At 43.3% G+C, this 26,512-nt stretch overlaps 1 protein-coding gene across 1 annotated transcript; it reads right to left on the reverse strand.

The window, feature by feature from the left end:
• Positions 1 to 1,578: 1,578 nt before the first annotated feature.
• Positions 1,579 to 26,512, reverse strand: LOC111226851 (zinc finger protein 646-like). Its single transcript, XM_022752148.1, has 5 exons — positions 26,382 to 26,512; positions 14,613 to 17,411; positions 12,877 to 13,986; positions 10,831 to 11,692; positions 1,579 to 2,004 (listed from the first exon to the last, which is right to left on the reverse strand). Exons 2-5 carry the CDS (start codon positions 17,186 to 17,188, stop codon positions 1,579 to 1,581), a joined length of 4,974 nt encoding a protein of 1,657 aa, XP_022607869.1. The 5' UTR covers positions 17,189 to 17,411; positions 26,382 to 26,512.

Raw genomic sequence — 26,512 nt, forward strand, 5'->3', positions numbered from 1 at the left:
CTCTTTCACTCAGTATCTTGTTCCTCTGAGGAACGTTCTCATCTTTTAGATTTAGTCTGAATTATGAAAAAGAGAAAGAGATTATGTTTCTTAAACGTGTGATAATTACACCAAAACATAAGAACAAAAAGAAATGGTTTTTTCCAAGTGGCAGAAATGAGTTTCTTGAAGAGCAACAGAAACGTGTTGATGTTCATCATGAGCCCAGAGATGATACTGAAGGGAGGCCAGGCTCGAAATCCTGTGAACGTAAAGCTCTCCATGAAGACCCGGGCATCCTGCGACTGTAGTCGTCCATTAATGTCCCTCTGTGGTGTCGACACACCTTCATATCCTGAAAGGAAAAGTTTCCACACCTCCACAGGTCACTCCTTCAGAGGAAGGTGCGGCTCACTCTCACAGTTTTCCCGCTCACCTGTACAAACACAAAACCCCAGAAGAAGACACTGTCTGAGTTTCCTGTCGACTTCACGTGTGTGAGATCAGAGCTGAAAGTCAAAGAGAGGCGTGATTATAAGACCACGTGGAGGAAGAAGGTCCGAGCAGTGTGCCGTCCATGGAAAGAATACAAGACCCATAATCCACCTGTGCTTGCTGTGTTTCAGGAGACAGAAGTCCAGTACATCCCAACAGACCCAGAGTCAGCGTCCAGGGAACCAGGGAACGTCAGTGGATACAAACAGGTTCATTTGGCACCAGCTAATAAAAACACAGGAAGTGACCTGCTGAACTTAAAGACTCTAATGTCAGCAACATCGTGTTCATGAGTCCATGACGAGAGCTGTAGTTTCCAGGTGAACGTGGTCTGAAGGGAGGACAGGTTCGTCATGTTTGAGTCCTATGGAAGCAGAGAAAAGCCAAAAACTAATCACTATTAAAAACTTCTGTTCAATCTGAAGTTTGAATAATTTAAAATATTTGACTTTGAAAACCATCTGTCTAAATGTATGTGATAGATAGATGAAAGATAGATAGATAGATAGATGAAAGATAGATAGATAGATAGATAGATAGATAGATAGATAGATAGATAGATAGATAGATAGATAGGTATTTTACTAAGACTCCTACATGTTGCTAACAGTCTCTTCCAATTATGAAATATGTTCATGTTTTACATATGAAACTATATATTATTGTTTCATATTTACTTGTGCTGTAGAGCAGTGGTTCAACCTGTGGACTGTGGCCCACTGCTGGGCCGTAATGTTATTGCAAGTGGGCCCACATCTCATTTAGGAAACAGAACGATCTTGGTGAAAAGATGTGATTATATATTTATTTTTAAAATAGAAATAGAAAAATGTTTTTAAATGTTTTAAAAGAAAATGATCTTTAAAAACATGTTAGAAAAATTAAAATCTCTTTTTTTTTCTTAAACTTAAACTTTTTTACAACAAAACTTCAAACCACATAAATCCAGATGTTTTTCAAAGTGTTTCATGTATAAATTTCTTTGAACTCGTGGTTAAATTCCAGGTCTTCAGCTGCTGATAAGACTCAAACCCTGAACCCCCACAGACCAGAACCACTCTGTAGACGTGGTCCGGGCTGCTGGTCCAGACCGGCTCAGGAGGTCTAGAAGGGTCTGGAGGAGACGGTGAGGAAGGCGGAAGACGTCCCTCTGGACAGCGGCGGACCTCTCCAGTGCACCTTCATGTGGTGCCTCAGGTTGGACCGGGACGAGAAGCGCTTGTCGCACTGCTGGCAGGAGAACGGCTTCTCCTTGGTGTGGATGCGGCGGTGGCAGACGAGCGCCGTGGACACCCGGAAGGACTTGCCGCAGTCAGGGCACTGGTAGCGCTTGGGCTCGGTGTGGATCCGCCGGTGGTTCTTGAGGGACATGAGGTTGGGGAACTCCTTCTGGCAGGAGTTGCAGAAGTAGGTCCCCGTCTTGTGGCTGTTCTTGTGGTTGAGCAGGGAGCTGGCGTGGCGGTAAGAACGGCCACACTGGCTGCAGACGAAGCTCCTGGAGCTGCTGGGCGAACTCACCGGACTGAGATCTGAGAGGAGAAAGAGACAGGAGGGTTTTAGTTCAAGCAGGGACCCTGGACCTCAAAGACCTGAGGAGCTGCTGTGAATCCACATTAATGACAGTGAAGTCTAAACCCACAGCTCCTCCTGAAACCTGCAGATCTCTGAAGTCCAGGCCACTCAGACCCACTGTCCCACATGATGTCTCAGGTCCACAACCTGAACCCCTCCCACACAGCTTAAGACCTCTGCGGAGGACCAGAGTCTCAAAACTACAGTAAAAGTCTGATAATGAAATGACAAAAACAGACGAGGCTCATGTGTCACAACAAAAAGATCTGCATCATAAAACTGCAAGAAAAGATTCAATAAGTACGAGACTCATCTCAAAATGACAAGAGTCGTCAATAATTACAGGACACATCATTTATAATCACAAGCTCCACATTATTAATTATAAAATCTGGGTTTAAGACAAAAACCAAAGTATTTGATAAATACAAGAAAAAAACCTGAATAATCAGCAGATCTGTAAGATAAAAGTGATTATCATCATCATCCTCATCATCATCATCATCATCATCATCATCATCATCATCATCATCATCATCATCATCATCATCATCATCATTATCCCAAGGCCCTGCTCCGGACGGTTGGAGATCAACATCTACTTCTGGACATCGACGGCTGCTCCATCTCCCCGTCCCTGGAAGTCTGTAACCTGGGCGTCATCCTGGACTCCACGCTCTCTTTCCAGGCATCAAGTCCATCAACAAATCCGCTTTCTTCCACCTCAGGAACATCTCTCGACTCCGGCCATCACTCTCTGACTCTGTAGCAGAGACCCTCCTCCGCGCCCTCGTTGCCGCCCGTCTGGATCACTGTATGGAGTCCTGTTGGAGGTTCCCAGCAAAACCCTGGACAGAATCCAGTATGTCCAGAACTCAGCTGCAGCACTTCACCCCCACCCTCATCCAACTTCACTGGCTCCCGGTCAAAGCCCACATCCAGTACAAAATCCTCTCCCTCAGCTACAGATCCCTCCATGGTCTCGCCCCCCAGTACCCGTCTGACCTCCTCCCTGTACCCCGTCCCAGAACTTACGGACCTCTGACACGGGTCTGCTCTCCACCCCCTACACCAGCCTTTCTGTGACAGAGCTTTCAGTGTGGCAGCCCCCACCCTCCTGGAAGAGAGTCACACCTGATCTCTGGACTGAAACCTGCTGAAAACCCACCTGTTCACCATGACCTCTGACCTCTGACCTCTAGCTGCCTCACCTCCTCCAGTCTCCTCCATCACCGACGTCCTCAGCTTGTCTCGTCCTGTTTTCATTTATTTGTTTTACTTATTTACTTTGTGTTTCTTTCTGTGTAAAGCAGCTTTGGGTACCTTGAAAGGGGCTTTAAGAATCTAAGCTTTTATTATTATAATTATTATTATATGAATATTATATCATCATTACCACATAATTAGATTAATTATAACATCAGCCTAATTATTTTTCTAAGTTAAAATAAAAATGATCTTCACACCAGATCTTGAAAAAGACTTTGATAATTATAAGAAACTTTTCAATAAAAATAAAATGATAATGACGAATATTTCTCATAGTTTCAGAGATCTGTACGTTTAAGTTACGTTAACAATGTAATTACAAGAAAATGATCATCAGTAATCACAAAATCTGTTTCACACTTTCATCATCAAAAGATCCAGAAAACATAAAGATTCATAATCACAAGAAAACATGTTGGAATTAAAGATTCATGTTATGTAATTAAAAGAAAAGATGTTAATAACAACCACGTCCTAAATTACAGGCACAGAAACATAAAGTCATAATTTTAAAATTAAAGCTACAAGCAGCGTTATGAGGACCCTCGCCCTGTCGCGAACCTCAGGGCGCCACCAACATACAACATACATTAAGTTCCTGTTTATCAAGTGTAAAAGTGTAAAAAACGTCATGTAAATCAAATGCAGATTGTCATTCAAGGATTACTTCCTTATTTTCAGTAGGTGGCGCTGTAACTACGACTTCTTATTAGCATGCAGATGCCTCAGTGTGTGTTATAGTTATAACAACTTATTTTATGGCGAAACATTGAGGCACGCCGTTCAATGAAAACTCAGTTTTCACACTGAAGCAGTTTGAGGTGGGCGTGGTCAACCTGCTACAAGGAGCACATCAAAGTGTAAAACATGACATTTCCTGTCGCCACGAGGGGGCGCTGTGATTATAACTGAATATCATCATGTGGACGTGTTTAGGCCGGGACTCTTATTCAACATATAAAGTTCCGGGAGGGTGGAAAATGTGTGCTGGAGTTGTAACAACTTCCTGTTTCATCGCTAAACATTAAAATTCATCGCACTACCACGGACAGGTTCTCCAACGGAAACTCAAAAGCTTCGTAATATATCAAACATCTTAAGATGAGACTGAACATATACTGTATGATGTGGATCTGAGGAATTCACTAGGAGGAGTCTATTAAAGCATTCGGTGTCTCAGGAGGTCTGAGGGGTTTCCTGTTCCTTTTCACAATAAAACAAAGACATCAGCCGGTTACTGAGTGAGCGTTCATGAGCGCGTAACTTCACACCCCCCGTCACAATGCAGAGGTTAACCTCTGGTTCTCCTGAGACCAGGTCTGGTTAAGGATCTGAGCTGCTTGACTGAGGGTTTTATTTCCTCCTCAGGTTTCATAAAGGGTCATACACTCAGACGCTGTTTTTCGTGTGTCAGGGGATGTTTTCTAGTCGAGTACAGTTGTGAGATGGAAAACCAGGACCTGGTCCAGTTTTGGTCCTTGATTTCAAGAGATACAGACGCATTAAACAGTCTGGAGCCAGGTCCAGGACCAACATCTGCTACCAAGCTAGAAGGAAACTGAACAGCTGAATAATACTTTAATAACTTTTAATCAGCTGTTTCCTGCTAATGACACAGTCACTTCCTGTCAAACCCAAAACAACGATTCACCACTTTCCCTGAACTTGACTAACAACGAACAAACTTCATCATCTAAAAAACGATGAATGTCCAACAGACTGAACTTTTCTGTTTGCAGATTATTGTCAAAACATCCTGGATAAAACAAAATAAAAATAATATTTAGAACAAATGGAACTTGTTTAAGTTTTGAGCTTATAAATTCACTTCAATTCCACATGAGGAGACGACGTGTTGAACAAACATAAACCTGCAGTTCCTCTAACGACCACTAGAGTCTGGCTCCAACAGTGAGTCAGTCCCCATAGACTCCCATGTTAAAATGTCCAACTTTACAGCAGAAATAAACATGTTTACAGCCTGGTACAAAAACTGTTTTGGTCTCTAGAGCTAATTTCCTCCTTCATGACACCTGTTTATATAACTCACCTGTTCACATTTTATTAAGGACTAAAGTTACGGAGGATTGAGGGCGTGGCCTCTTTGAGTGACAGGTGCGTGAGTGTATGTTTGTCATAAATTTATAACTGACACGCCCCTCCTATTTGACCATTTTTGGATAAGATGGGAGTTAGGGGGCAGAGTCAGACACTGCCAAGATGGCAACGGCTGTGCAGCTCACTCTGAGCTTCAGAAACCTGTTGGTGACGTCACAGAGGTGATGGCCATCTTTATTTACAGTCTGTGGTGGACCTGCCATCCACAGTTTGCCGACAACCAGCGGAGTGTTGATGCAAAACATGGCGGCTTCATTTTCGGCAAGTTTGGGCTCCGAATGTTTACAATGTCTGGCTCCGCCCCTGTTGAGCACATGGTCCTAGTCTTCTACAGAGTGAGGGCTACAGCACTGAGCTCAGGAGTCCTGCCAAGACTTTGTTCTGGTGGAGAAAAACTAGATCTATTTTATTACCGTGAAACCTGATTTTATTTATTACCACAAGTTGCCAAAACATCACTCAAAGGCCTCTGAGAACCATCTTTTAAAACACCATCATGTGGAACATCGGTGTAACTGCAGATCATAAAGTCTTTTTAAACGATTAGCACTAAGAAATTGTTAAATTGAATTATAATAAATTACATTAAATTAAATCTAAAAAGCTGAATATCTTATAAAAATGAAATAATTGTATTAGAAGCATAACAATATTTTAGCCTATTAACCATTTCCTTGATGATCATTTCCCAATAATTGATCAGTTTTAATTGGTTCTAAATAAATGTAGTAAATTTAGTTTGTCAAAAAGTTTTTATGAATTATGTTACGTAAAACATTTTCTCAGTTTCAGTTTTCTGCTAGTGCTGTTACCATGGAAACTGCTCTGTAACATGTAACTGTTGCAGCGCAGGTTTAGAGCTGAGACCAGCTGAACTCAGACCAGACAAGGTCAGGGAGACTGGTCAGAACTGATGAAGGATGAATGACGTCAAACACAGAGAGAAACCCGATCCAGAGTCCAGAAGCAAACAGCCAAGACGACACTGGACATTCTTCAGGACCCGTCTCTGAGTCCCAGACAAAGAACCTGAACCCCAGAGACCTGAAGAAGACAGTTCACATCCAGTCTGATGGAGTCTGAGAGGATCTGATCAGATCCAGGTTCTGAGCTTGTAGAAACCAAGACTGAAGCTGGAAGTGGGGGGTCGTCAAAGAACTGGATTAAAGGTCTGAAGACTTTAGTAAATGAGAGACTTCAGTTTCCGTTCCGAGTCTGAAAACTTTCTGAGACCAACATCAGTGACACATCAACCTCCTGAATTTACCTGAACTGTCACAAACTTACCTACAGCACAAACAAGATTCTGATCTGAGACCAGCAGCTTTTCCTGATCTGAGATCAGATGTTTTCATGTGAGGAGCTGTCAGTGTGATCACGACTGACTGAGACCTGGAGGACTCTGCGGTCCAGCTGTAGGTCTCAGAGTCCTGGTCCCGGATTGGTTTTCCTCATTTAGTTGATGTTTAAAGCTCCATGTTTCTTCTTCTTCTGTGTTTTATTTGAAGTGTTGATCCATAAGAAGATACAAAAACCATCTCGTCTCTCAGGCTTGTCTCTGGAGGTCAGAACTGAGGAACCTCGGAGCCTCTCAGCCAATCAGAAGAGAGGAGGCTCTGAGCCTCTCTTCATTGATCATTCAACAGTTTGGCTGCATCAGTAACGTCTTCAAACAAAGTGCTCTGTGTATAAAAAGTATAATAATTCTAATAATTGTGACTCTTAATGAGAAAATGTGAGAAAATAGTAAAAACTTAAATAAAAAAAATCCAAGGAGACACAAAAACCCAGAGATTAAATTTTAACTGATAAAAAACATAAAATCTGAGACGTTAGAGACGATTTGACTTGAACTCATCGTCTCAGCAGAACCACAGACTGAAGCATCTGAACAGCAGAGGTTTGTTAAAGGTAGACTGCACTAAACCGTACAGGTGTACCTAATAAAGTGAGCACTGAGAGAGGAACCTGAGAACACTGTGCTGAAGCTGTTGAAGGAGAACGGATTGAAAACACTGAGCTCAGCTGTGGGTTTTTTTTCAGCTATTTATTTTCAGTACTCAGCAGTAAGGGTTATAGTATATGGACAAGTTTTTCTGTTAAGAAATGAATTATCAAAACATAGTTTATAAAAGTGTATAGTAAGCATTACATATATATGCATGGAAACAAAAAGTTAGAACTCAAAACAAAAAGGGGTTATAATCGTTCCAAACCAATCTTTTTCTTCTTCTTCTCTCTAAAAACTACTTGAAATGCAGGCGGGAAAGTGTCCACTCAGAAAGAAATCAAACATGGTGAGGGAAGAAAATGCAAAAATAAAAATAGAGAATATACAGTTATTATTTCTGTGTTCTAGATCAAGATCACATGGACTCCTACAGCACTTGACGGTCACTGCACGGCTTTGACTTTTATCTTTTTTCTTTTTTAAAACTAGCACCAGTGCTCCTGAAAAACGCTGACAAACTGTGTTTTTTTTTGTTTTTTGTTTTTTTTAAACACACACAGAGGCTTCCAATAGTCAAAAAACGCAATTAAATAAAAAGGAAAAAAAAATAATAACACCAATAAATACAAGAGGTTACCATAAAAGTGTAACATAAAAAAGGTTCGAATGATGAGGACTGAATGCGCTCCAAATAAAGAGGATCACCGAGTCGTCCCTTTTCAATGTGAGTTTGATTCTTGTGAAACAGGAAGGAGGGATGGAGGGAGGGGGTGGGGGGAGAGGACGGGGTCAGTCAAACTCAGCAAAGAGATAAATATGGAAGAGAGGGATGATGGGAAGGCTGGACTGAGAAAGACCGTCACAACATCACTTGGTAAAAGACAAAATAAAAAAAACACTTTCCATCGTGTAGTTCCAGTTCCTCAAATCTTCACACATTAGAACAGAGTAGAGTCTCAGAGTAGAGTCTCAGTGGAGCCCAGTGTCCATTAACGGGTCCATCACCTCCACAGAACGGGGGATTGTGGGTAGAGAGAGGAGGAGGGGGGAGTCAGGTGGGTGTTTTACATCAACAAAGCTCTAAACTCACACATCCTAAAGACTAGTGCCGTCCATTACGAGTGTTAATAATCATAATAATATAAATAAATGCATTACTACAATGATCTGTCGTCTTTTTTCCTTCTTATAAAAGAGGTACTGTCGAGAACACAGTCAGAGTACGAGTACAATACAGGATCAAACAAAACTCAGGCCTAACAATTTACACCTTCTTTGTTTTAGTTGAGCCTCGTTCAGCTGCTCAACACGGTCCTACAGTAACAGGTTAGAGACGGATCGAGAGGCCACGCCCACAAATGTGATGTCACACAGGTTCCCAGCTCGTTCACACATACGGACTCAAACGCTGACGACGTCACTGAAAAGAGCCGGAGCCACGCAGAGACTCAGACGCTCGGCGACGTCTCGACTGGCGCTCTCTACATCTGGTGAGCATAAAGTGAGGAGCAGGTTCCATCTTTTATTTTCTATAAGTGTCGTTCTTTTACATTTATTTGTTTAGTTGATATCAGCGGGAAGATCACAGATCGATCAGCACAAACCTTCACACTGAACCTCCACGAGACAAAAGTCAGAGCGTTCCAGAGCGAGGAAGGTTCAAGGACCTGAGCTTTTATGTTATTGATCAAACCACAATAACGAGGTGACGACTTCGAAAATGTTTTTGTTTCTCTTGTTTATCTTTAGAAAATTAATCTGTGTTTTTGACTTTTAAAATAAACTCGAAGTGAAATCACTGAGCTCTGCACGTCAGAGAGCCGGGGTCATTGTGAGCAGATCAATCTGACGCCACCTTTACGAACTGTCGCTCTGAAAACTACATCGTCAGACACCTGTCCACTACCACGACTCATCATGAACTAAACTGGCTCCGCCCACCGCTACCTGACAGTGATGATGCTTCATTTTAGTTCCTGTGAAACGTACACGTACTTTCTACTAAATTCAAACTCCATGAGAACCTGATGGTCTCTGTCGACGGCGTCATGAGACTTGAAGCAGGAGAGCGTCACTCTGGAAGCTAGGTGAGGAAGTTCCTGCTGACGTCGTTGAATCCGTATGTGAGAAGGATCTTCACACTCACACACACACACACACACACACACACACACACACACACACACACACACACACACACACACACACACACACACACACATTTAATGCTCAGAGACTGAAGCATCCCGTCTTCAGCTGTACAAGTTCCCACAAGTCATTACTGTCACCTGTCAAACCGTTAAGGTACAAAGAAGGAAAAACAAAGCGAGGCTCCACCTCCTGGACCGACACGTCGGCCACTTCGATAAAAACCGGTCTGACTTTGTTTCGACTGCCCCGGTCTGAATATGGTTTAAAAACATTGTGACAAAGGCCACAAGAGAATATTTCATCACCACAAAACTCCCTATAAACATCAACAGAAACAGAAACAACTGCAACAACGGACCAATCAGCTCCTGGGATTGAAATGGACAAGATGGCTCATTACAGGAAAACAAGCATCAGACTTCCTCACGCCTTCATGCGGACCCTCACAGTGGCGACAGTCTGTCTGTCATCACGTCACTAACACAGGACTCAAAGTCTTTACGAGCTGGTCTTTAACCAACAGTCTGGGTTCAGCTCGGTCTCTGTAGCTGGGTCCACCTCTCATCAATGTCCCAGAGCGAGAGAGGTTCAGGGACTCCAGCTGTACAGGGCAACATGCAGGAAGGAGTAAGGCAGGTGTAGTGAGGTCCGTGCAGTAAAAACTACATCACGTCTGTCTACAGTCCATGTCTGCCTGTCCGTCTGCCTGTCCGTCAGCCTGTCAGTCAGTCTGTGTGGGACAGTTCTACAACCAGAGCCTGGTGGGGTCGTCCGTGAGGGAAGCCTCGGCTCGGGAGAGGTCAGGAAACATGTTGGAGATGTGTGAGCAACAAAGTGTGTGTGCACGTCCTCCATTTTCAGTCCTCTCTGAGTGTGTGTGTGTGTGTGTGTGTGTGTGTGTGTGTGTGTGTGTGAATCAGCTGTGTTAAAGTGTGTGTGCTGGTGTGTGATGTGTGTGCACGCTCAGACGCGAAACTGAACCGCGTGACCGATGCAGAAAAGCTGTGCTCGGTTGTTCGTGTGTGTGTGTGTGCTTGTGCAGCGTCCTCCTGCTGTCAGTGTATGTTCATGTCATGCAGGACCTGGACTGAGGCCACGCACCCTGTTCTTCACACACACTACAGCCACACATGGAAAATGAGGAAGAGGAGGGTGAGCAGGACGAAGAGCTACGTTTTGGCACCTCCAGAAACCTTGGCATGTGACTGGCCCCCCTCCCCCCTCCCCCTTTGGTCTTAGCCCAACCCCCCCCCATGCCCCATAGCTTTATATGAAAGGGGCCGCGGGCATAACGCCAGGAAGTTGGGCGCACCCATGGCCATGGGAGGGGGCGCCGTCGAGCCGCTCCAGTGCACCTTCATGTGGTGCCTCAGGTTGGACTTGGAGGAGAAGCGCTTGTCGCACTGCTGGCAGGAGAACGGCTTCTCCTTGGTGTGGATGCGGCGGTGGCAGATGAGTTGTGTGGACACCCGGAAGGACTTGCCGCAGTCAGGGCACTGGTAGCGCTTGGGCTCGGTGTGGATCCGCCGGTGGTTCTTGAGGGACATGAGGTTGGGGAACTCCTTCTGGCAGGAGTTGCAGAAGTAGGTCCCCGTCTTGTGGCTGTTCTTGTGGTTGAGCAGGGAGCTGGCGTGGCGGTAAGAACGGCCACACTGGTCGCAGACATGGGACTTGATGACCTCACTGTTGCCTCCACGGCCGCGGGCTTTGGCCATGCTGCTGGGGTTGAGTCCTTGCTCTTGCATCAAAGTGAGGTCCAGACCTGACCCCCAGCCCAGCTCCTGGGAGCCCCCTGGCCGGGGCTGCTGGGGTCTGGGCTGGCGGGGCTGCGGTGCCTGGCCGTGGGTGATCTCCATGTGGAGCCTGAAGCTGGCCTGCGTAGGAAAGGCTCGTTGGCAGGACCGGCAGGTCAGCTCCCGCTGCTTTTGGTGGACTCGTCGGTGGTTGTAGAGCTGAGAGGAAACACGGAAGGCCTTGCCACAGTCATGGCAGCGGTGTCGCCGTGTCTCAGAGTGGATACGGCGGTGGTTCTTCAGGGCAAGCAGGTTGGAGTAGGTCTTGAGGCACACGGCGCAGTGGTAGATGCCGACGGTGTGGGTGTTCTTGTGGTTGAGAAGGGAGCTGGCATGGCGGTAGGAGCGGCCACATTGATCACATCTGTGCAGAGACAAACAAGGAAAAACAAGAGGGGAGGAACGAGGGGATGGGAGGAGGGACAGGAGGAAAGAAAAAGGGAGATTAGTAACTGAAGATGGTAGGTTCTTTTCAGTGTTCTAGCCAAGTTAATCTCAAATTACTGGTTACCACTTTTTCTTTAGAATTACTGAAATATTAGTACTCATCATCTAAGATGTTGCACATACAGGTATATGATCTGAAATCCGGCTTAAAGCTTTTAAACAAGACTACTACAAAGTGGTGTACCATTTAAACTTATGACTGCTAGACAGGTCATAGGGGAGAGGACTCCTGGGTGGGTGAGGAAGGGAAGGACATGGGAGAAACTATGGACAAACAACTGGGATTCATGTAGGGAACTGGGAGGTATCTGCCGCTCCCTGCACTGCACAAATGGACACAAGCTTCAGACAGCTTCTTTCACATCTGAAAACTATTTCAAAGACCTTCTGTCACAGCCTTCTTTTGGGTGATTACGATATCCTGAATGATGAAAATCGATCCAACATGCCCATAGAACCTCTACCATGTCAGACTGTAGTTGCTGTAGTGAAGAATCCTTTAACTGATGCAAATAATGACCTCTGGACATGTGCAGTGCAGCTAGCTCCAAATACTTCCTAATCTTCCCTGTGGTTTCAGTTTGCCAAGACATCAAAAATTTAAGAGCCCCATCACATCACTGCAGTTTCTAGTCTAATAACTGGCCAGTATCATGATACTACCTAAAGAAAGCAAACACAAACAAATCAAAGACTACAATCAAAATCATAACAAGAGTAAGGAACACACAACATCAATACTTTAGATTTTGCTAATGTGCTACACAAAATATTCTACTTAAATCAAATCTGTGACAAAGTGTGCTGAGAAAAAGCATTAAAAACAGTACATCTAAACATGAAATGTTTGACTGTAGGTAGCCTAAAAAAACTAAAGTGTGTGATATATGCTAACTGAAAGCAAACGGGGTTGACTTATCTGGTCTCTCCACTAATTCAATTTGTCCAAACTTCAGAAAAATCCGAATTCCGGCACGCGTATGGTCCCAAGGAAGCCGGATTGGAGATCATATACCTGTAATAGACATGTAGAGACCTAAATTTATCTTCACTATTTTTCTTTCAACTTCGAAGAATCACAAACAACTGACGAGAACTCACGTGTACCGACACTCTTCGCCCTCTCCCGTGGGTGCAGTGGCCTTCCTCCTGACTTCCATGCCTACCTGGTTGTCCCCGCAGCGATGCCTAGCCAGACCGGATCTCCCCTGGAAACTCTTCCCACAGGTGGGGCAGCCGAAGGGGGTAGCACCCTCCTCATGGACCTTCTGGTGGTTGCGAAGGAACCTGGCCAGTCGGAAGGCTTTCCCACACGTGTGGCAGATGTGCTTCTTCCGCTGCGTGTGGATGCGCATGTGGTTGCGTAGCGCCATGTAGTTGGTGTAGGGCTTGTCGCAGAAGTTGCACCGGAAGTTGCCCGTCTTGTGGGTGTGCTTATGATTCAGCAAGGAGCTTGCATGTTTGTAGGCGCAGCTGCAGAGGTCGCAGGCGTAGGGTCTCTCGTCAGAGTCCAGGTCCACAGAGCTCCTCTCCATGCTGATGTTGGTGGAGCTGTTGGTGGAGGAGGACGAGGGCAGGTGCTGGGCCGGGCAGTCATGGGCTGCAAGCTCATCGGCCGTGGCAAAGCCTTCGCAGCAGCCATCGCACTCAAAATCCATCTGGGCGCCAGGGCCCTGCGGGCCTTTGCACAGCCCAGCTGTAGTGTGGGTAGCTAGCTGCCTCTGAGTGCGGAAGCCCTTGCCACACTCTTGGCAGTTGTGCTTCTTCTGGGCGAAGTGGAGACGTAGGTGGTTTTTCATTGCCAGCCTGTTAGGGTATGTAGAGTTGCAAACATTGCAGTGGTACTCCCCAATTTTGTGAAGGTTCTTGTGATTGGCTAGGCTGCCTGCATGACGGTATGTCTTTCCACATTCTTCACAGGCAAAAGGCCGCCGTCCACTCTCAGCTGGGTCAAACTTCTGAGGCCTGGAGGTTCCTGCTGAGGAGTAGGGTTTTTTGAACCCTTGATGGCTGTATTTGACACCCATTACCTGGCCCTTTGATGACTCTCCTCTCATAGTCTGCATTTGAGATGGGCCAGGCTGCTGGAAGCGGGAACCGTTGGGGCCAGTTCGAACAAGACCTTTAGCCCGATGTTCCTCGTGGAGGCGGAGGTGGTTGATCAGCTGCTTTTGGATCTTGAAGGCCTTGCCACATTCTTCACACTTGTGCCTGCAGCGGGGATGGACAGAGATGAAGAAAACACAACAGAGTCTATGTAAATACATGAAACTAATACTCTTAAACATGACCCTTTGTTGAGGCAATTATTTTACGCACTACTGCCCATATGTAAATTTCCTGATATTCTTTTGTTCAACTTAAGTCCAACAGTTTGGTGACACACTGACTAACTGCTGTTGAAAATCAGAACGTTTAACCTGCAAACAATCTTCAACAAAAACATGGTACTAAATCTCATAAACCACCAGCGTCCACATTGGGTTCAGAAGCACATACCAACAATTAGAAATTTGGAGCATTGATTGCAATGAAGTTCACTTAATGCAAATACAATTATGAAAACCTCAAAACTCATCAACTTTCAATGTTAACTTTACCAACTGAGCTAAACGCAAAGTGATCCTGAAGCTTTGTAACTGTCCACAAATTTGAATTAAGTAGGAATCACAGCTAAATTGTAAGTAGATTGGATTAGGAGCAATACAGCACCCTAATGCCCAACTCGGAAATTATTCCTACCATCCCTTTAAATGTCTGTAGACTGTAGAATGACATTAAGCTGTAAGACACCTGCCCAAATAAAATTAAAAAAACAGACAGAATCAGGGACCTACCTCTTCAGGTCAAAGTGGGTCCTTTGGTGATTCTTGAGAGCCAGCAGGTTGTAGTAGCGTTTCTGGCACACCAAGCAGCGGAAAACACCAGTCTTATGGGACTTCTTGTGGTTAAGGAGTGAGCAGGGGTGTCTGTATCCTCGTCCACACTGGTCGCACTTGTGGGGCTTGTCACTTTGGTCAACCATAGGCCTACGTCCATCGCCACCGACATCACGGCTCCCTCCAGCGACCCCACCACCGACGCCATCTCCTCCAGACATGCCTTTGGCTCCATTCAGGCCCTGCTTGCTCAGTGAGCTGGCCCGATTCTTACCGGGGCACAGATGGGTGATGAGGTGGTGACGGTCAGCAAAGAACATGCCACAGTCAACACAAATGTGACTGCGTCCGTCCATCTTGTCGTTGCCATTTGCAGAGCTACCTCCAATGCCCTGTTGCTGGCCGTCTGGCCTTTGGGGGCCGTGGACTAGCTGATGATTCAGGAGGTCCTGCTTCCTGGAGAAGCTCTGACCACAAGTGGAGCAGATCATTCTCCAATCCTGCTCCAGGTTGGAAGGTCCTGGTCCTGTTGGGTTATTGGCATGGCTACGCAGGTGGCTCCTGAGAGCTCTGAGGCTGGCGTAGTGGTTACCACACACCGAGCATTGATACACTTCTCCATCATCCTCATCATCTTTGTCGTTGCTCCCCATTCTCTTGCCTCCGCTCTGGGAGTACTGTCGTTGGCCGCCACTTTCTTTCAGGCTGCTGGAGCTTCCAGCAGGCAGTGAGGTTCCACTGGAGCTGTGGTAATTCATGTTCCCCATAAAACCATTGGACATGTTGCTCTGCTGCTGTTGTGGCTGCTGCTGTTGGCCATGGCGGGGACACATGTGTGACTTGATGCCAGATACATCTCCATACATCTCACCGCAGTCAGCACACACATGTCTATCGGCCTGGCGGTGAGCAGAGTTGCTCTGGGAAAGTGAGCTGCCATCAAAGCGATCATGGAATTCAAGAGAGTCCAACCCACTGCTGTGGCCGCCATCTGGTACAAAGTGGGCAGCATCACCAAGATTCCCTGGCAGCGAAATTGGAGTGGTGGCACCACTGCCTTCCTGGACGTAGCTCTGCTGGGAATCCAGAGTTAATGGCTCTGGAGATAGCCAGTCATTGCTGTCATTATTAATAGGCTGGTTGGAGGGACGTCCCTTGTGGCTTCGTAGGTGGCTGTGTAGCGCTGCCAGGTGAGGGTATTGCTTACAGCAGATGGTGCACTGGTAGTGGCCTGTCTGATGGCAGCGTTTGTGGTTGACCAAACTTCCCGCATGCCTGTAGCTTTTCCCACACTCTCCACACTTGAAGCGCCGCTCTCCATCATCTGGAGAATTGGCCTGGGGCACACGGCCTCCAGCGGGAGAAGACACCGAGCCCTGCGATCCAGAACTTAGGGTGTCTGAGTTAAGGATGGAGCTGTCCTGGCCATGGGAAGCAGGGTGGGGATCATGGGTCAGATAGTGGACTTTTAAGGTCTCCAGATCTGGGTGTCCTGCGCCACAGTATGCACATGTGTAGATGGGATTGTTGACTGGAGGGCCCATTATGGGATCATAGGGACCTCTCTTCTCACTGGGCAGGGGTGGCAGGGGCAGAGGGTCCCCCAGGGCCGGGGTGTATGCTGGGGATCGAACTGCACTCAGATTGTGAGGCATGATGCCTGGGAAACTGCGTGGCAAGCCGAGGGAGGGCGAGGCCGTGTTGTGCAGCAGAATGTGCTCCTGGAAGTCGGCCTTATTCGGCAGCGCTATCTGGCACAGGTGGCAGAAACACGAGGCTGTGTCGTCACTCTGGGATGACTGAGTGCCGCTGCTGCGCTCCGTGGCGTGGAGGCTGCTGCTGCTGCTGCTCACCATGGATGCCCCAGGGGTCTTGAACTTCGAGTGAGTTCTCTCGTGGCTGTTTAGGGCAGCCAGGTTGCTAAATTGCTTGAAACACACAGAGCACTTAAAAGTTCCTTGTTGGTGACACTTCTTGTGGTTCACCAGACTACCGTGATGCCGGTACGTTCTGTCACACTGATCACACTTGAAGGGTCTGTCCCAAGCGTCGTCAGATTCAGGGGAGCCTTTTTTTCCGTGGTCGTCTGTCTCGTGGCTTTGTAGGACACTATGTCCCATACCACTATTATTCAAATGGGAGCGCCCAAACCCGTCCGAGAGGTCCTGGGCGAGACCGTAGTCTCTCTCGTCGTGGCCTGCCTCTTCAGGAACTTCTTCGCTCTCTTCTTCTGTGTGTGCACTACTGGGGGATAGTGTATGGATACGTAGGTGGTTCTTCAAAGCAACAGCGTTGGGCAGAGTACGGGTACAAACAGGACACTGGAATGAACCCACTTCGTGAGACTTTTTATGATTAGCTAGGCTAGCTGCGTGCTTGTAAATTCGGCCACACTGTTCACACTCAAAACGTCCGGTTTCTTCTTGCTGATAATGTGCTTTCATATGCTCTAGAAGACTTGGAGTACTCGGGCAAACCATATCACACTCTTTACAGGGGAAACCCTTGGCACGACTCATATCATGCATTGCCATAGTACTCTAAAGCGATCGGTTGGAGAAAATCACGGTTCACAACACAGCAATGAACAGTGATATTAGGGAGGTGGGGGAGGAAACAGCGGGTCTTAGCTCTTCAGATGAGGGCAGAGGTGGTGGCCATTTTCTCCCCAAGAGCCGTCAGTGCTGGTACAGACAATCGGGGCCCACCCTGGGAGGTGGCGGGCCTGAGGGGGTCACACCAGCCAATGAGGTATCACTGTGGAGACAAGAAGAAGAAAAAAGAAGCTGGTTATTTAAAGAGCAACTGACGTTTTACGTCATTTATCAAATCACAATCATTCTCTGGTGACAGCCTCCGAAATGTTTTTTTGTCTCATGTATCTATAAATAATATCTTTGTATTTTTGACTGTTATAAACAAGCAATTTGCAGATGTAACCTCAATCTGACAACTTGTGATAACTTAATGATAAATTAATGATAAATTCATTAATTGGAAAAAAAAAAAAAAAAGCGAACAACTCAGCAGATTATAGAAACAATCATTAATTGCAGCACTAATAAGATCTCACACTGCAACAGATTTGTCAATTTCAAACAATGTGGAAATATCGTCACGGTTATGTAATAAGGTAAATTATTTCTTTTGATTATTCAAATGATTTTATTGAATTTTAACACTTAAAATTACAACCCAACCAATAAATAAATGCTGGCAGATATTGATTACACCTTCTCAGAGATATTACTAATTAGAATTGTTTATTTTATGTTATTATATTAAGAAATGAGTATTTCACAATATATTTTTTAATTTTCAAACACAACATTGTGGGTAAACCTGTGGATGAATTGTGATGGTGAATTAAGAATGTGTAGTTCACTTAGTTAATTTAAAAGAAAAATTAAAATATGCTGATAAATATGAATCTGAGATATGATCCTTATCACATAAATGTAAGATGAAGCAGTAAAAGTCCTTTTTATTTACTGTTTTTCTCACTTTATCTCTTTTGGTCTTTGCATGTTTGATTCGCTGGAACTCCTCGTCCTGCTTCTTTGTAAATATATCAGTGTCTAATGATGAAAAGTCTTTCTGTTTTTGTTTCTCCTCTTTCCTAATTTGTGTGTTGTCTATGTGCATTTACTATGTATAAATATTAAAGAGGACTGAAATAAAGTTTAACTGAACCTGTCCAACCACCCAGCCACATCCCCAAAATATTCAGTTTACTGTGATTTAACACAGATCAGCAGAAAATTCTTACATTTTAAATCACAGGAAACAGCAAGTGTTTGACAAAAAACAAAAAACATACTTAATCTATTGTCGAAATTCTCAAAAAAATGTTTTCTTTCAATTAGCTATTTTACCTCCACACGGCTATTTATCATACTGCTAGAAGATGTGATTATCTGTATATTATTTAAACCAGGTGTCATTTCCTTTGGATCTTGAATTATACAAGCGAAGCTGCTGTCCCTGCACCGTTCACACCTGACAGCACTCTGCAGCGAGCAGGACACACCTTTGTTTATAGTGTAAAGAGGCCGAAGCTCGCCGTGAATCCACCACTGCAGGATCAACAAACCTCCAGAGCCGCCACCCAACCCCCTCCATCAACAGTCAACTGGTCTTACACCAGTGCCAGTATCACCACAGTAAGCTGTCGCCACAGAACATGTAGGAGCAGCAGGTGTGTAGAAAGGTGATCTCTACTTATAATGATAAGAGTTTATCAAATTAAAAGATTTTTGGAAGGATGAAGATTTTAATCTTAAGTACAGGCTTATCATTTGAACCTAACCTGATTCTAGGGACATTTTGTATAGTACAGAGAGAGACCATAAACATTTTGATTAATAATAATTTTAGTACTTTTTATAACTTATTTATATAATTTATATTAAATCTACAAAAGAAAATGATTGAATCTGCATTTGTTTTTCATTTATGATAATAAACTGAATATCTTAGGCTTTTGTACTATTGATTAAATAATAGAAGCTACTTGACATCTTGAAGATGTCACCTTGGTTGCTGGGAAATTGTAAAACAAAAACAAGAAAGTCATCCACAAAGAAATTATCTAAATACATAATTCATTAGCAATTGGCAGATTATTAAAATCTATTACGTTATATTAATCCGAGACATTAATCAGTTAATTAACTAATAAAAATAAAGGGCAATAATTGCAGCTGTGCAACAATTTAAAATTGGACAAATTTTCATGTAAAATCATAAACTACATGATAAAATAATTTAAGACCATCATGAGTCATATCATATGAGTTTTTGATTTGGTTGGTTTGAGACACTGCACTGATGTGGTTTATTTACTCTTTAAATGTTAATTTGCACTGTTTTCTAATTAGACTGCCGTGGTTAATTTAAAAGAGGGTTTTACGTTATTTGTATCTCTCAAAGGCAAGTTATTGAAAATAGTAATAATCTTGGTTTCAGTGCTGAAACTCAGGTTCAAAGTCAATCAAAAAACTAAGAATGAAGACACAGATAAAAGAAATAAACACATGCTGCTGCTGGTGATGATGAGGGTGATGAAGATGTGGTCTAATATTGACACTGTGCTGTTTGTTCATGTGTGTTCACGTCACGCTCTGAGGACACTCCTGCACCTGCCAACATGGTTAAAGGATTCAGAATAAAATTTTAGCATGGAAATCAACTATTATTTTAATTATTGATTGAGCTGTCTTTTATTTTCTCAATGAATCTTCTGATCAATAAAACATCATGGTGAAAAATGGAGATCTCAGTGTTGGGCACATTGACACTGAGAAATTAAATTTCAACACAACAGATGGTAAGAAATGGTGTTTGCTGTTTGAGTGCAGCGTCTTACCGTCCACACACACACAGAAATCCCTCAATAACCAGTCAGTAATCAGATCAATAGTTGCTTAAGGACCAGAGTGATTAAAGTGAGTCGATGCCTGTGACAGTTTTAACAGGCTAATCTGGACTCTGTAACAGATTACATGAGGCCGCCATGTTAATCTGATCGGAACACACACACACACACACACACACACACACACCTGTGTCACTGTCTTTACACGCTGCCAGGACTCAAACACACTCTCTGAAGTCACACTCAAGGACTTTTCAATAACTTCCAAGGATGAAACGTGACCTGACACATTACAGAACATCACAGTCTCATTATTTACAGAGGTGGAAAAAATGATAAATAAAAATAAAAATGTTTTAATCACGACACTGAATCCTGAATCAATATTTATCTTATTAATTACACCGGGCTAGTGTAATTACAGCTAGAAGCTAACAGTTAGCCTGGGAACTAGCTGGTTAACCTGTTAGCATCAGCACATGAACCAGAGTTGTTTGTTTGTTCAAACAGTACACTACTTTAATTAACTTAATTATAACAGTAGTTTATTAGCTGGACCACAACAGCAGAGCCAGTCCTGTAAATACGAAGGTCTCTGACTGACTGAGTGATCAAGTTACACCATTGGTCGGCTGGCAGAGTGTTGGAGATTCCCCATTGGTTGTTGCCAATTCAGCTCATCTGTCACTCAATTTACTAACTTTTCAGACCATTTAGCGACTTTTTGTCCAGCTGACAAACCAGCTGATACTAGACTGAAACCAGCTGATACTGAAACCAGCTGACACTAGACTGAAACCAGCTGATACTGAAACCAGCTGACACTAGACTGAAACCAGCTAACACTGAAACCAGCTGACACTAGACTGAAACTAGCTAACACTGAAACCAGCTGACACTAGACTGAAACCAGCTGACACTGAAACCAACTGACACTAGACTGAAACCAGCTGACACTGAAACCAGCTGACACTGAAACCAGCTGACCTGGTCCAGCCATACTTGTAGAATCAAAGTACCTAGAAAAGGCCACACATATCGGATCTGCACCCAGTGCTGTGATAGTATTGAATCTGGAGATAAAAGCAAATCGTCTCAGCCCTATTAATTCAATCCCACAGTGGTCAGGGTGAGTTTATCATGTTTTTCATTTCACTTTATTTAATCAAGTAAAACTCTATTACATCTGTTTTTCAGGAGGGACGTGGTGAAGAGGGAGAAACACTGTTTCCATAACTGACCCACACTACAGAGGAGCATCAGACAACGTCCAGGTAACATGTGAACAGGTAGAGCTGATCCACTATGGCAAAAAATTCTGATTATTTTGGTCAATACTGAGATGACGATTATTCAACACGATCACTCATTGAACTTTGTCTTTTTAACAGTGGACTATCTTGAACTTTAAATGCAATTCATCAGAAAAACTAATTAAAAAATGATACATAAATAAAATACAATATCTAAATATATACCATTAAATATATAATATGAAAATTAATTTAACAAATAATTAGATCAAAATAATTGGTGGTGCGATGAAATTTGTTGTGAAACTGAACGTGGCAATATAATCGTTTTATCTCATTATCTGGTTTTGTCGCTGGAAGACAAAATCCTGATAACAAATAAAATGAGCTGAACCGCCCAGCTCTATAAACACGTATGATTTCCTAAAATCTAATTATACATTTAAAAGCGCTGACATCTGTCCTACTTCCTCATATTTTAATTTCCCTCCATGATCCAGCTGCATATTACAGATGTGACCTCACAGTGTCAGCCCCTTCGGCAACAACACAGTGTGTGTTACAGTCCTGTACTGTCCAGGTGTCCAACGATTGATTAGCTTCATTATCAGCTAATCAGCTAATTATTTTTTCAATTTATTAATGAGTGGTTCAGTCTATGAAGCAAAAACATCACACTGATACATGACAAAGAAAACCAGGAAGATTTGATTATGAATGACTGAAACAATTAATTATCAATATAGTTGTCAATTATTTTTCTCCACTAATCATTTAATTGACTGATCACTCCAGTTTTCAGTTGTTAGCACAACCGACCCAGATCTGAACCTGAGACGTTTTAAAGCAGAAAAATAAAGTCGATAGCTGATTAGTCAATCAGCAGAATGGCCTTTAAAGCACTGTATGGATAACATGTATCATTATTATTATTCCTCAGCAAATATTTGATAATCAAACAATACATTTAATTATTTTTAAATTTCCAAAAAAAATGTCTTGTTCCTGCTTCAGTTGTGAGAATTTGCTGCTTTTTTTGGTCTTATTTTATTTCGTATCACATTTGTGCTGCTGTGTCATTTTTTGAATTTCCTCTAAGGGGGATCAATAACGGTTCATCTTTTCTTTTCTTTGTTGTACATATTTATGTTTAAGTTTTACATGTCTCCCTCCCTGCTCGAGCACACAAACATAATGTTAGGAGCTGTGGTCGTAGCACAGACTGTAACTGCACATTCACACAACAGCCTCATTAAGTCTGAACCACATGAAGCTACAGCAGAAACCACCAGACTGAAACACAGAGCTGAACACAGTGTCCCCACACCTGTTCAAGGACACCTTCAAGGAAATACAGCTGACACTGGAACCTGCTCAAGCACCCACACAGTTTCCCCAAGGACCCCCAGGACTTCCTCAAGGACCGCTGGAACCTGCTCAATGAACCCTACATCCAGAGAGAGCTCCATTCATGTCTCCTGGAACATCCTGAGGAACATAGGGAAGCTCCTCAAAAACCTTTCAGACTTTGTCAAGGACCCCCTGAATGGATATCAGCAGCATATATTTAAGGCTTTATGATTTTATTATGGTGGCCCACCCAAGGTCCAGGTTTGTGACTATCAGAGCCCCGACACTCTGAAATCAGATGTTGTCAATCTTTACCTTTAAATCTTCCTAAAACACATATGTGATAGTGTCTGATCTGTGTTTTATTTATAAAGTTTTTAGTTTTTTAGTAATTATTGTTTTTTACATATTTTATTGCCTCTTTTCACTTCCTGTCAGATCTAGTGTTTTTATTTATACTTACTTTGGATTTTTCTTGTATTTGGTTTTACTTTCCTTGTACAGCACTTTGTTACTTTAAGAAAAGTGCTGTATAAAGTTATTATTATTATTAATATTACTATGGGCCTCCACTAGCAGCTTCATCATGACGGAAGTGTCTGTTGCAGCCGACAGAAATCACACATGTAAAATAAAATTCAGAAGGATTTAGAAAAGCTTTAAAGCATCTGATTTTTCCCTGTGAGGCTCAGTAGTTAATGGATTCGCTTTCCCTTAAAAACACATTAAATCAGGCAGAAAACTCTTTAATTAAAACCTATTAATTATCATCTTAAAGCAACACAACCACGATTGTTAATTGGTAAATGAATGAAGGAAGGTGAAACAGTCAGGACTTCAGAGGTGCTGGTGGTCAACAAACACTAACTGCTCAATAAACTTCCCGCCATCACCACTGACTCCAAGTAACAATTCATCTGCTGATTAACTTTCTAAATCAATCGATTGATCACTTTGGGAGTTAAATGTGAGAAATGACTGATTAATATCTTTTACATCATAAATTCATATTCAGCTTATTGTCATGTGCAACAATAAAATCTTCATGTGTGAAGCTACAAAGAGCAAAGGATTGATATTTACACTACACAATTATTGATTATCAAAATAATTATGACACATAGATTAATGGACTAATTGTTGCAGCTGTAAATTAATGAACATGTGAATCTGTCAGCTCAGCTCAGACACAGTTTAATGAAGAAAAAGTGAAGCAGCGGTCGGAGGTGCAGAGTTCAGCCAGATGTTTGATGTAAGCAGGACAAAGAGAAGCAACACACACACACACACACACACACACACACACACACACACACACACACACACACACACACACACACACACACACACACACACACCTCTGAATCGACAGCCTGGGTCACACTTTTCATTTTAATCAAAGTGGAGATTAAAAAGATGTTAAATGTTTTTTTTCATTATCGATTAATCCATTGATTATTGTTTCCAGTGTGACGTCTTCATGTTTCGTTCAGTTACTGAGACAGAAAACTGAAACCAGCTGATTGTTGTTTGTGTTTGATAAATGTTAAAGTATTGGTTAATGTTTTTGTACTAATGGACAAACTGTTTTATCTCCAGTATGTTACATATAAAACATAAGGTCTACAAACTAAAAGAAAACACACATCAGTGATATTTGTACTACAAACAAAAGTCATTTTTAAAGTAAAAAGTATAAATTTCTCCAGTTCCTGCTCATCGTGTGAATATTCTGTCATTTATTACAACAAACTGTTGATTGGATAAAAACTATTTAGATTCTGGGAAACTGTGACGAACATTTTTGACATTTTACAAACACATTAAATTATTTGAGAACTTTTGAATGAAAACAGTTACTCGCAGCCTCTATGTGTCATTTTCTGATATTTATTGTTGTTTGTTATATCATTTTATACACTTCATTTATGTTTATTCATGTATAAATATATATTTCAAATATACTGCAACTACCATGTTTCATTGACCTGGAACGTCAGAAAACTGCAGTTGGTTTTTCACATATACAAACTACAGCTGCAGTTTTTAGTCAATTAATCAATTCATTCATCGACAAACATTAATCTGCAACTATTCTGATTAAGAATTGTTGTTTTAGTGAAATTTTAAGATTAAATATCAACACCTTGTTCCAGCTTCAACTGTTATTTGCTGTTTTTCTCTTTCACAAACAACAGTGACATGAATCAAAGGAGACATTTCTTTAGCATTTTATAGACAAAATTATTAAACTGACAATAATCAGCTGATTAATCAATAATGTGCTGTATACAGCTGATCAATTTTAAATGTTTTAATGTGTATTTGTTTTCATTTGTGTGTCCTGATCCCACTTTAAGTCTTTGTTTCCTGTGCGGTTTAAATTACTCTTTTCCCTGCTACATCAACAGTCTTATTTTGAAAAGTTTAATTATCTCCAACAGTCCAGTTTCACATTTTACAAATGAAGCATCTCATTCACAAACAGATTTGAATCAGGCCTCTGCTGAGCAGCCAATCACAATCCTTTCTCTCTTTTCCGTCCAACTTTTTTTCTCCTCTGAGCTTCAGCCCAGATAAAGTAAACAAACCGAGCCCGGCTCATTAACCCGCGCTTTATTCACCAATACATCCGACGCATGCGACTGTTTGTGGTCCTACCGTTATTCCAGGTAGCCCGGATTAACACTCTTTCCCCCCGGAGCAGAAATAACCCGGGTCTGTTCACACCAACAGAAACCTCCTCGGCTTCAACTATTCACCCCGCAGCCGTTAATTCTCCACATTTTACTCCAAATCTGCAAATTAAATTTTACTCCGGCCGGTGAGAGGTGGATGTGGCGGAGAAGGAGCCGTCACAGCCGCAGCAGGGCTCCCTGACCTTGGCCCGTCTCCTCTCGGTAGGGTTCAGCCCCAGCATGAATTTATCGGGACAAAGCGGGGCATCTTCTCCGCCGCCACACGGCCGACATTTCCTTCGGCCGACTCCCCGATTTAACCGGGGGAGAAACACCCAAGCCCGGCCGGCCGAGGAGAAGAACAGAGGGGGGTTAACCGTGGAAAATCGTCTCAGTTTAGCCGTGTATATCCGACATGAAGCTCCCAGCAGAGCGGGACAACACCTACAGCCATCAGCCCACTTTCACTGAGACCCCATCTCCATCGGAAAATGGCTTTCGAGCAGCGAGCCATTTTCCCCCCATGCTAACGGACTAGCTTCACTCTTTCTTACCCCCACAAACACAAGCTGCTAGCCCGCTAGCTACAAGCGGAGGCCGAGCAGAGTCCACTTACTGAAAATACGGTGCAAACTAACAGCGAGAGAAACCCGGAACAGTTTAACATTTTATATGAAAAAAGCATTTTGTGGATAAGAGCTGAAAACAGGCAGATACACGGCCGAGCTAACGTTAGCATTAGCGCCTGGCTAGTTAACAGCCCCCCGCGATGAGAGAAAGGGGATAAAACGGAAGTTCAAAACAAAAAAATGACAAACAAAACACACAAACAATGCAAAAACGGAGCCGCGTGGATTAGACACAATCTGGGATTTATTTTCCCGTAAAATAAATTCACGTTGTCCTAATTGAAAACTGTGGCCGCTGCAGGAGCTCGCAGAGGTTAGCGCCACAGCTAGCCCTAGCATCCCGAGGCTAGCCCGGAGCTACACAAAGATCTCGACAAACACACCGCGGCCCCCGCTCACGGAAAACCTCGTTTTTCTGTCGTTTTACGCTCCACACTTACCCCTCAATTGGCCTCTGCGCCCGCGAGGTGAGCGATGTGACGGCGTGGAGGTGCAAAATGTGCAAGTGTCACGGATTAGACATGGTTATTTCTCCTCCTCCTGCTCAACCACCGACTTTTGGTTCTCGGGT

Source organism: Seriola dumerili, unplaced genomic scaffold (assembly GCF_002260705.1).
Source record: "Seriola dumerili isolate Sdu_G_001 unplaced genomic scaffold, Sdu_1.0 BDQW01000166.1, whole genome shotgun sequence".
Lineage (NCBI taxonomy): Eukaryota > Metazoa > Chordata > Actinopteri > Carangiformes > Carangidae > Seriola > Seriola dumerili.